Consider the following 12,041-nt stretch of genomic DNA (forward strand, 5'->3'; position numbering starts at 1 on the left):
CACTTTGTGTTCATGGAAGACTAGAACTTTTGCTTAAAGCTCACATTTGGTTCAGTTCCCCAGTTGACAGAAATGTAGAGCATGGAAAACACCATAGAATGCATCTCCAATAGAATGTCAGCCCTGCACAATATAGGCTGAGATGTGAGAGGGATCCAGACCTAAGAGTGAGAAATGGTGTTTCTCTTCTCCAGATAGTTAGGTTATGTATATTTAGGCCTGGGAGAGGAAAAATAGGAAGGAAGACTTTGAGTTCAGTAAGTTATTTCTGTTTTAATAACCATTAATACCTGTAGGACGTAGCTTTCACAGTGTCAGCAAGTTAAAGTCTGCCACTTTTGGCTGCCTGCCTGCCTGCCTTAAGTTAAACAATTCTGCTTAAAGTGTTTTGAACTCTGGGAATTTTACACCAGGCTTTTGTTCTTCAGCAGTAATGTCATTTAATGATACCTGTCATGCCTGTGTTTCTTGAAACTATTAGAAAATAGGCTTAAAAGCTGTTGATGACCTCAGAGGTGGTGTGATAATGCAGAGTACCTGACTGTACTTCATGCTCTTTTAAATGTCATTGCTGCCGTAGTACAGAAGAGATGACACAACAAAAAAGTTCCTGTACTGTGCTTTCTAGGTTCAATATGACAATGAAATAGCAAATTGGAAACTGAAATGATAGATTTTCCTTTAGCAATTTACTGTATAGGGATTTTTTTTTTCTTATGGTAATCCAGTTTTCAAATTGGTTCTTTTCTGCAGGAGGCTGTGGATCGCTGTGGAGTCTGTTTCCTTTCTTCCCTGTTTGGTTGTAGAGAGAAGACCCCAAAAGCCAAGTATATGCATCTAGCTCAGGAACTGTTGGTTGATCCAGAATGGCCACCAAAACCCAGAACAACAACAGAAGCAAAAGTACCATCCCAAGAAAATGGTTCCTATCAAATCATCACTGTAACATAGCAGCAGAGCTTTGTGGCATGTCTCTTCACTAGCCTTCAGAATGTAATTTTAAGGCTTTATTTGAAATGGCAGTCTACTAAATATCAGATTCTAATGCAGATATTTCCAACTGGTTGTTTTTTTGGTTTTTTTTTTTTTTGGTCTCTCTGAATCCAGAGTTCAGAGCCAGACATGTTATGGCTATACATTTTAAAAATGTAGGTTCTCTCGGGCAGAACAACAAAAAAAAAAGATTGTTTCCTTCCACCACCTTTCAAATTTCCTAATTCCTAGAAGAGATGCATTTGAAGGTTTAAACTGCAGGGCAGTTAAAACAGATTCACTTTATTAGCCTGGAGTATCTCAAGCATTGTTCTAACCTGCTTACCCAGGCACCTGTTGATGTAAACCTTATGATGTAATGGTTTCATGGTCGTACCAGAAGCACATAACTGTGTTATGGTTTTTTGGGTTGTTTTGTTTTGGTTTGTGTTATTTTGATGTTCACTGGTGAAAAGCTTTGTGCCTCAGAACGGTTCTAAAGTTTTGATGTGTGTACCTCTAAGTTTGTCCCTACTAGTAAGGAGTGTTTCTAGGTGCAATGTTTTGATTTTTAAGTTCAATTCTTTAGTCTGCTGCAGCAGGAATTGGGAATGCTAGAGGGGCAATATGCTCTGTCCTTAAGAAGAAAGCACATTGCTTTCTGGTGGCTTCTTAGCTTCTTTTCTATCTAGTCTCAAGGAAGGGTTTAGGTGGCCTCCAGGAGAAGAAGCTTTTGGCTATACTCTGAACTTTTTGGAGAAGGAAAGCTGGAGAATCTTACCACATTTTTCCGTCTCAAGTTCTATCACATTTAGCTATGCATTTCTCCACAGACCTTGCTTTTTTTCAGCAAAAGGGGTGGATTATCCCTTTGTGGACCATGTTTGATTTGTAAATCTGAAGATAATTTTCCTATATACCTTGAAGTAGTAAGGCCAGAGTTACTGCTGCAAGGGAAATGGGAGTGGGAGGGAGGAATTTTCACATGCCCATGTTTGGGGTTTGTGCATGTTAAGAACATGATGCATTTCAAGGAGTCTGCCAGTATCTTAAGCACTATATGTAGCTATATGAAACAATTAAGAGAAAAATAGATGAGCTAAAATCTGTCTTGCTGCAGAACTATGAAGCTTATGTGGATTTTATTTATTAAAAAAGAAAAAGGAGAAGAACAAAAGGAACAAGATAAAAGCTTGTGTTGTCAGTAATGCTGCATAAGCACTAGGGGTAGTGGTACATCATTTTGCCATCAGGCAGTGTCAAAACACAAGACCACTAGAAAAATAGGTGTGCAAAGATGTAGGCAGACACAGTCTTCACCTGCAAAGCTTAAAACCTTTTCTTCTTTTTTTTCCTTCCTTTTTTTATTTTTTTTCCTCCTTATTTAAATCACCAATTGCTAATCTCCAAGCCATCTTCAAATTGCTAACCTTCTTTGGGGTCTTTTGGAAGGTGATAAATTATCGACTCTTGATCAGTCTGCTCTGACCAGATGCAACTGACTGGTTCAGAAGCCTGCAAACTTTGGTAGGGCATCTGGAGAAGTCACAATTCTGTAGAGAAGCACTGGAAGGAGGGCCCCAGACTTGCTGGCTGGCTGGGATCACATTGAAGTGTGTGTAGCCTGATGATGGAATCCGAGGTTTGGGGTTTTTGTTTTAAATTCCTGTGGAGACAATTCCCTTCCAGCATTGTTTCCAAAAGGGAAATTTTTCAGGTTGGACCTAATTCCTTTGTGCTGTTCTGGAAGGCAGTGTGGATGGTGTCCCCCAGCTGCTCCTCTTATGGTGTTCACACTGTTGAACACACGGTGCCAATGGGCAATTTAAAAGTGGTGCTAAGTGGTTCCGAAGACTTTTTCCTAGAATTCGGGAGTTTAAGTTGTTAGGACTTGCTCCTCATAAATAGTATGTGTATGGTGTACTATCCTCCAGTCCAGCTGTCAACTCTTTTCCTGATTTTTGCTGTTGTTTTTTTTTGTTTGTTTTGTTTTTAAGGAGCACGAGCACTTCCCCTTTCGGAAGTGGTTTTCTTAGCATTCATTCAGCAGAGCAACGTAAAAGTCTCACTATCCTGGCTTCTGATGGTCCCAAACAGTCAACAACATCAGTAGCCTTTATAAGGGGTCTGCAGCTGTGGACTTGGATAAATTCATTGATCATGAACAGGAGTCACTTGGCTAATTTCTGTCAGTGCTGATTTTTACAAAGTCTTTGTAGCATGGAATAATTGATGAAGAGTAATTCTCAGCTGCGTAAGTAGTATTCAAATTTAAAGAAACCCCTCCTCCCCCCAGTATTTTAGCTGGAAAATGATGTGAAGCTATGCATCTTGGACCTGGGAGCTGTGACTTACCCTCACACACCTAAGCTTTTGCTTTCCATTTCGTTGAGCGTTTTAGCTTGGCTGTTCCATCAAAAGTGAAAGAAAATATTTGTATTTTACATGCTTTGGCTTACTATTTCCTCCAGACTGCTGATTTCTCTTGGCTTCTCTTGTTTCTGAAGCTAGTGTCTTTCTTATTCTAGTTTCTTAGCCTTATCTAACAAATGAAAAGAAACAGCTTATTAAGATGGGCTTGTCTTTGGAGAGTGTTTTAGGGAGCTCTCACTAAGACTGAAGTTGCCAAGCACTACCACTTGATCGAATGACTGATGGGTCATGAGCCCATTAGACTTGAATATTTGCAAGTGGGAGCTGGTTTCCTCAAGGTATGTGCTCAGAGTCAGTAAGTGCTCTTGAGGTTGCATGCTCAAGATCTGACCTATTTACTTCTGACTTTTAGTCAAGAATAACAAATTAGCTTCTCTGAGAATCTTCCTGCTTGTTGCAAGTTCAGCCACAAAATAAGCTTTTGCTTCTTCTGCTGTTATTAGGATTTATGCCTTCCTACCCAAGAGCTGAGTTTGGCCACCTATAATTATTTTTTTTCTCATTTTGAGCAGTTTTAGGGTTTGGGTTTTTTTGTTTTGTTTTTTTCCTGGTTTTCAGAAATGCATCAAACTAGATCTGTACTAATAGTGTATTCAGTTCCTTCTTTGAAGACGAAATTCATTTCACAGTGAAAAGAATCTCTCCTAACGTTCATCTTGGAACTCTGCCTTCAGGTGAACGGACCAATTTAGTGAGCTCCACTTAGATCCTTTCCATTTAGATCCTTGGTAGACATTTTTTATTTTTATTTTTCCTTCCTGCTGTATATTTTGGCCTTACATTGAGGAGTTTGATTTTTATTATTAAATTATTTGCGTACGCAGACTTTAATCTGTACGTCTTTTACTTTTGGATGTGTTTAGGATTTGTAAATATGACTGATTTTTAAAATATTATTTATGCACATACTTAAAGGACTGGTCTATCCAGGGAGGAAAAAAAAAAGGAGAAAAAAAAAAGCAATTGCTGAATAATAAATGTTACTTTTTAGAAATAAACTTGCAAGATCATTAAATTGTATATCCCTCAGGGTTATTTTTAAAGGTTGGGGGTTGGTTTATTTTTTGTTTCTTCTTCCCTTCAGATTCAATTAGCAGTAGCTAGTTTCATGTACTATAGAGCTAAATCTACTGTAAAATAAAAAAGAAAATGCTGCAAGTAATGCTTGAATAGAAGCAGCTAAAGCACCCACAGAATTGCCTGTCCATCTTCATTGTAACTTTAAATCAGAAACTCTTCCTGTTGCACTTTTGAAGTTGTTGGATTTTTAGTTTTATTTATTATTTTTGTTGATTTCTTCATGAAGGTTTTGCTGAACAGTCATCCCAAATTGGGTAGATGACCCTGTACTGTATATGTCTATACAGTATAGCAGTAAGCAGATGTGGAGTCCTTTTTATGCTGCAGGTTTCTGATGCTTGTGGTGGTCATCACAAAAGGAGAGAGCCGAAGTTCTGTAGGATTTCTCCCATGAAATTCTGAACTGCAAACTTCGTGTGTCCAAGGGAAAGCTGTGGGGTTTTGGCAATTTTTAGAGCCTCAAAATACATTGATTTTATACAGTCAAGCTTCAGGTTTTTAAAGCTATTTTCAACAAACTGCAGCTTGTTTGATAATGATGTGAAGCAGAAACTACTCACTTTGTCATGGATCCCTCGAGCCTAACCCAGATTAAAAGGTGCATCATTACAGTGCTCTCTAGAAGCTCAGCTGCTTCTTTTTATTTTTAGGTCTGAAATGATACTACATCTTTGTATTTAAAATATGTACTGCTGCTCTAGAATGGTACCCTGTTGTCAAGAGGCATACATAAATAACTGTACAATAGATTGTAAATAGACTTGTAAATCATTTTTGTGACTGAAGCTCTTTGAGAATAAAATGAAAATGAACAGATATTTTAATTCTTCTCATTAGTTTCATGAAATTGTTTTTAATTTCTCTTTTATACAGTTAGGTCCAGAGCTTGCTGAAGAATACAGACTTGCTGCCACTGATGTGATGTGTATCTTTTTCAGTGCCTCTGTGTTTTTTGAAGGGGGGATGGAGACACGTGCATGCTGTGCGTTAGCGCTGCTGACGGTGCTTCTGCCCGCTGCCGGAGGAGAGCCGTTTGAAACCCAGACCTTTTACAGGTGATGACAACTTGTATCCACCTTCTGGTATCTAGATGTCCACTTTGTTCTTTGACACATGGGAAGCATTGTCTTAAAGACTCCCAGGCAGATGCTCTTGGTTGTGAGCTGTCACTGTTGTTGCAGTCGTCCTCAGAAGTACACATGGAAATGAAGGCATCGTTGCTGTCCTGCGCCTTGCCTTCCGTTTCAACGTGAATCTGCAGAGCCCTTTCTTTTAAACTTGACAGCAAGGTACTTGAAAGGCCTGGTTGCTTAATTACAAAAACTTCATCTGTCAGTTTTGAGCAAATATTTTGATAATGTGAAGCTGTCCTCTCTTCAGAAGCTTTCAGGCTTTAGGTTTGGTTGGCCTGTGACTTCAGAAGACTCGGAAGAAAGGCAGAAGGCAAATGTGTCAACTGTGGATCACTTAGCCAAAGCATTACATAAAACTAAAACCCCTCTTCCTTCCTTACTCAAATTGCTTTGTCTCCAGATCTCCAAGAAAATGAAAGTCAGAGTACATACCAGTTGCTTGGTGGTTTAAAGTAGATGTGTTTGCTGCTTCAAAGCGAAATGGCCCTTGTATAGCAGACTGTGACAAAGCTGTCTTAACATTTCAGTTTCCTCACCCCAAGTCATGTTGAAATGTAGATTTCTCACACTACCCAGATTTGCATTGGGTTGCTTGCTATTCCCAATAGCACTGCTGAAGAAGCTACAAGTGGTTTTTGTGCTGTTGCACATGTGACTTCACACTTTCTACTGTGTTTTTGGGTGGTCTCAAATTCTGCTTTTGGAGTTGCACACAGCCTGTGGAAGCTAGTTGCTTACACAAGTAAATGTAGGCAAAATCTGCTCTGAAACTTAAAATACTCATGGGCCTTTTGCAGTTGTTCTGCAGATATGTGTTGCCAGTGTTATCTAGAGGATGCGTTTTGCTCTTTGACTTCCCATGTTAAGTGCAGAATCATGGTGAGGCTTGATTGCCTGCTGTGCTCCTAGTTAAGTTCCTCTAAGAAGCAGAGAAGACTCTAAGGTACAGTTCAAAATTCCTTTTTCATGCTTATGAGTTTAGAAAGTTGCAAGAAAGTGAAGAAGTTAAGCATCACAGTGAATGCTTCAGCACCTTAATGTCCTGGAGTGAGGAGCTCAGAACTGAACACACTTTGAGGGGTGGCCTCACCAGTGCTGAGCCATAGGTTTGTGACCTTAATTTCATGCACAGAATGGTTATGAAAATGTACATCATCTAGCATTTCTTTAGCTTGTTGAATCCTCTCTTACCTTTTGCTATGAGACTGGCACAATGGACACCCCTGTTCTACAGCCTGGAGTTAGCCTGTTTCTTATTTAGCAGACTGTGGCCTGCAGTCAGGCCCTCTGAAGGACCTGCAGTTGCAGTCTCTAGCTTAACCATTTGAAGATTTGTTTGTTTCTTTGTTTCCCTACAGCCTTATTTCTCACATCTCACTGAATCCTGTAGGTTTAAACTGGACATCAGGAAAATTTTTTTCACGGCAAGAGTGGTCAGACATTGGAACAGGCTGCCCAGGGAGGTGGTTGAGTCACTACCCTGGATGTGTTTTAAGGTAATTTAGATGTGGTGCTTGGGGATATGGTTCAGGGGTGAACTTTGTAGACTAGGGTTAATGGTTGGACTTCATGATCCCAAGGGTCTTTTCCAACCTGAATGATTCTGTGATTCTGCCATGGCTCAGCTGGTGCAGGTTGAGATGCCAGTCAGGGTTTGAAACTATTTTCTTGGTGTATTTCTGCCCAGTGTGGAGAGTTGTGCTCCTGTACCACCCAGAGACACCTCACCAGCTGCCTGTGCTGTGGGCTGTAAGCTGAACAGGGATGTGCTCAGCAGCAGCATGCTGAGGTGGGGTTAGCCAGGGTCAGGCTGGCTTAGCTTATTGAGATGAAGTCATCTGGTTTGTGAGAGATGATCTTCAGATGGCAGAGATCACCAGGAGCATGAGAGTCCATGGAAGATTCTTGTGTGCCATGGAGGCGTCCTTTGGGAGGATGAAATCTCATGGTCTTTTTTGGTGGCTTGCAGTCTCATTCAGTTGTAGGAAGCCTGCCAAGAGCTTGCTTTGCACTGTGTTGCTGGTGGTTGTTACCGCTAGATGCCGTGTTCCTTCCCTTCCTCAGGGAGGGATGCAGATTTTACTGAGTTTTCAGTACTCTGACCCTAACCAAGAAATTTTTTTTAAGTACTCCCTTTGCCTTTTTTAATGCAGCAGCAGTTTTTGATCCATGGTGGTAATGTTCTTGTTACCGGTACCAGCATGTGAGAAGCTCTACCATCCTGCCTGATTCCTTTTTAAGTGATGAGGTTTGTACCCATGTCTGTTTGAAGGGTTGGTGTGGGAGAGCTTCATTCTTGCCCCTCAAAAAGGGTATGCTGGGATGGAGCTCTTCTGTCCCCTGGTGTTCTCAGTGCTGAAGACTGACATGGCGTTGGAGCTTCCAGTTATGTGTGCAGAGCTTGTCCAGTTATTCTAGCAGTTCCAGCTGCTGCTTCTACTCATCAGCCAGATGCTTCACTTCCAGGTTTCTGCTACACCTGGACTTGTTGATTTCACTAAGGAAGTGTTTCTAAACCGTGGCTTTCTGTCTGACTTGCTCTTTTAAATATTACCATTATAGCTACAATGGAGCTTTCCTGCTCCTCCTTGTGTTTTGTTTGGAAATCTGGATAACTTAGAATCACAGAACTGTTAGGGTTGGAAGGGACCTCAAGGATCATCCATTTCTAACCCCCCTGCCATGGGCAGGGACACCTCCCACTAGATCAGGTTGCTCACAGCCACATCCAGCCTGGCCTTAAAAAAGCTTCCAGAGATGAGGCTTCTACCACCTCCCTGGGTAACCTCTTCCAGTGTCTCACCACCCCCACAGTGAAGAATTTCTTTCTAACATCCAATCTGAATCTACCTATTTCTAGTTTTACTCAATTCCCCCTAGTCCTTTCACTCCCTGACATCCTAAAAAGTCCCTTCCCAGCTTTCTTGTAGCCCCCTTCAGATACTGGAAGGTCACAATAAGGTCTCCTGGGAGCCTTCTCTTCTCCAGACTGAACAACCTCAACTCTCTGTCTGTCTTCACAGGAGAGGTGCTCCAGCCCTCTGATCGTCCTGATTCTCTGGTTTCATTCAGCTCTGTCTTTACTGCTACAGCTTTCTAGCTAACTTCATGCCGCTTCTTCCCTCTGCTCTTATCGTCCCTTAAGTACTGCTGATGACTTTGTGTTGTGTTAAGCTGCTGAAGTGAGCCTTGCTGGCTGCAGGAGGCTGACACTGCCCTGTGCTACGTGAGCTCTTGCCTGCTATTTCAGGCTCTGTCAGAAATAGCCTCTGGCTTCTGGTGTGTTCTTGGACTCTTCCAAGAAATGAGCCCTTGCAAACGCCGAGAGATGACTCGACAGAACTGCCTGCTGTGTTTTGCTTTTGGCCTCTTAAAATACAGGACACCCTTTTCACCTCCCTTATCTATTTGTGCAGGCTAAACTTTATTTTTAAACCTCAAGTAACCTACAATAAGAAAAAAAAAAGTACTGTGGGTGCAGGACCCTTTGCTAATTATTTTTTTGAAGGCTTTCTATGTGTAACTTTAGTAGGATGCTTTTCTGTTCAAATAAATGCAGGCCTTGTGACTATCTAAGAGTTTCATCACAATATTTTATATGCATTCATTATACTTGGCGAGTTCACAAATATAAACAAGGAACGGTTGGTTTACAGAAGAGCTTTATCTGTACTTCTCAGTGTGAGCTGGATATTTGCAGTCAACAGTAATAGGGATTTGGAAGTTTGTTTTCAAGCCAAGGGAGGTTTCCTGCACGCTTTTGCGGGTTTTATGGTACCTTCCCACGACTTTATCAGCTGCTAAATTATTAACTGCCTGTGATCAGACCCTGACTCTCTCTTATCTCTTGTAACAGCTAATGTTTCTGACAAAACAAGGATGTTGCTGCTTTATTTGTCAGTGATGATCAAGCTTTTCTTCCAGTTGGATGCATCTATTTGTCCTGAAAAGTGTGACTGTCCTTCAAAAAATGCAATTCACTGCTCTGGCCCCCAGATAAAAGACCTGGAATCGCTGCAGCTGCCTTGCAATGTGACAGAGGTTCACATCACAGGCACTAACGTAACACACTTGCAGGATGCTTTCTCTGGGATGGGGGAACTGCAGCGTCTCATCTTGCCTTCCAACAACATCTCTCTGATTTCGCCACTGGCTTTCAAAGGCTTGAGAAGCCTGAAAGCCCTCAAACTGCTAGATAATAAGCTAGTTGAACTGCCCCTGGGAGTGTTTGACGACATGGTGCAGCTTCAGCAACTGATCATGGAAAATAACAAATTGAAATCCATTGCAGAAAGCCTGTTTGACAAGCTGGCTGGTTTGGAAGAGCTTTTCTTGAACAAAAACCAACTAACAGCACTTCCTAGTGGTGTGCTGAAGAAGTTTGCCAAACTCAAATTGCTCAACTTGTCAAGAAACTATTTGGCAGCACTACCTAGAGGTCTGTTCAGTGCCTTAACCAGGCTTGAGAAGCTGATGCTGTATTTTAACAGGCTGCCTTCCATAGAGCCTGGTATGTTTGATAACCTGAAGGAGCTGCAGCAGCTCTTCCTGCATTGCAATAACATCCAGTCCATTGCCCTTGATGCATTTCATTGTCTTCATAAACTGAGAATCCTAACACTCTCCAGAAACAAGCTTGAGGTTTTGCCTCCTGGGCTCTTTCTGCACTTGCACGAGCTGTCTAAACTGACCTTGTACAAGAACCCACTGAAGTCTCTTCCAGGAGTGTTGTTTGGAGAAATGAAGCACCTGGGTAGCTTGTGGCTGTATCACACAAAGCTCTCAACGGTACCGGATTTTGTGTTCAGTAACTTGACAAACTTGGAGCTGCTGGTGCTGAGCTTTAATCCTGAATTTAGCATTCTTCCTAAGCATGCATTCAGTGGCCTGAGTGCGCTGCGAGGCCTTTCTCTGCACACAAACAATATTTCCAGTTTGCCAGAGGGCATCTTCCTGAGCCTTCAGAAACTGCAGAACGTTTCCCTCTTTGATAAGAGGCTTGGGGTAGTTCCTCGAAATCTCTTTCGTAATCTCAAGCACCTTCAGAAAGTTTACCTGAATGGCAGTCAACTGCAGTCTCTTCCTGGAGACTTCTTCACTGGTTTGCCTGAGCTGCAAGAAGTCTTCCTTGATGACAACCCCTGGAAATGCGATTGCCAAATTCTTGGCTTGCGAGAGTGGATCCAGCAAAGCGTGGAGATAGTTAAAAACGTGCCCTCTCTAACGTGTCACAGCCCACTGGCACTGCAGAATATTTCCCTGGTGGCTCTAACAGCTGATCACCTGAAGTGCCAGCCAACCACAGCCATCACATACCAGGCCTTCAGCTCAACTTACTCACAGACTTCAACTTCTCTTGGGACAGAGCACTTACCCTCTTGGAAGACTGCTGTGACAACCATGGCAGAGGTGGATGCCAGCACACCCACAGCAGTTCCTCTTGTGACTCCAGGTGTTACCTACTCACGTGTTGAAGCTGTTGGACAGCCTGGGTTTCATTTCTCAGGTGTTCCAACTCAAGCTTCTCCCAGTGCCATAGTACAAACTGACAGAGTCAGTGGAACAGATTTAACAACTCCTCCCTGGTGGGGTGAGTTGCCAGCCCAGAGGGGAGCTAAACCTTATTTTAATGCCAGAGTTGCTTATTGTCAGCAGCTCTTGTGCCTTCACAGTCTGACTTTAGCACTGCAGGCTCTAACCATTGTGCTGAGTCTGTATGTGATGGGTAAAACCAGGCAACTCTTGCACTCCAGAAATCCTGCTCAGCCTGTAGTTCTAATCAAATTTTTAAGAAGATGAAAGATTAGCAACCAAAGGGAGGATTACAGCTATTGTTTTCACAGAGCTACAAAATGTTAGGGGTATGAAGGCACCTCGAAAGATCGAGTCCAACCCTCCACTCAGAGCAGGGTCACCCAGGGCAGGTCACACAGGAACACAGCCAGGTGGGTTTTGAATGTCTCCAGAGAAGGAGACTCTACAACCTCTCTGGGCAGACTGTTCCAGTGTTTTGTCACCCTCCCAGTGAAAAAGCTTTCCCTTATGTTCACGTGGTACCTTCTGTGCTCCAGCTTACACATGTTGCCCCTTGTTCTATCACTGGACATCACTGAGCAGAGCCTGGCTCCATCCTCCTGACACTGCTTTACTTTATCAACATGAATGAGGTCACCCCTCAGGCTCCTCTGCTCCAAGCTGCAGAGCCCCAGCTCCCTCAGCCTTTCCTCAGCAGGGAGATGTTCCACTGCCTTCAGTATCTTTGTGGCTCTGTGCTGGATTTGTTCAAGCAGTTCCCTGAGGTCCTTCTTGAACTGAAGGGCCCAGAACTGGACACAATATTCCAGATGTGGTCTCACCAGAGCAGAGTAGAAGGGGAGGAAAACCTCTTGACCACACCCCAGATTGCCCTTGGCCTTCTTGGCC

The 12,041-nt window shown here is 42.5% G+C and overlaps 2 protein-coding genes across 4 annotated transcripts in view; both read left to right on the top strand.

Moving 5' to 3' along the window:
- The window catches only part of ATP13A3 (ATPase 13A3), a 40,110-nt gene extending 39,159 nt beyond the window's left edge, over positions 1 to 951 (top strand). For all 3 annotated transcript variants that reach the window (XM_054385700.1, XM_054385702.1, XM_054385701.1), the window contains one exon: positions 754 to 951. In XM_054385700.1, the coding sequence (XP_054241675.1) occupies positions 754 to 951 (198 nt within the window). The remainder of the gene's footprint in view (positions 1 to 753) is intronic.
- An 8,531-nt stretch (positions 952 to 9,482) lies between these two features.
- Positions 9,483 to 11,417, top strand: GP5 (glycoprotein V platelet). The gene has a single exon (XM_054386237.1). The coding sequence runs from the start codon at positions 9,498 to 9,500 to the stop codon at positions 11,415 to 11,417; it is 1,920 nt and encodes a 639-aa protein (XP_054242212.1). The 5' UTR covers positions 9,483 to 9,497.
- The last annotated feature ends 624 nt before the right edge of the window (positions 11,418 to 12,041 follow it).

Source organism: Indicator indicator, chromosome 13 (genome assembly GCF_027791375.1).
Source record: "Indicator indicator isolate 239-I01 chromosome 13, UM_Iind_1.1, whole genome shotgun sequence".
Lineage (NCBI taxonomy): Eukaryota > Metazoa > Chordata > Aves > Piciformes > Indicatoridae > Indicator > Indicator indicator.

Coding starts and splice junctions, on each gene's coding strand:
- GP5 (XM_054386237.1), top strand. CDS start 9,498: ATGTTGCTGCTTTATTTGTCAGTGATGATCAAGCTTTTCTTCCAGTTG.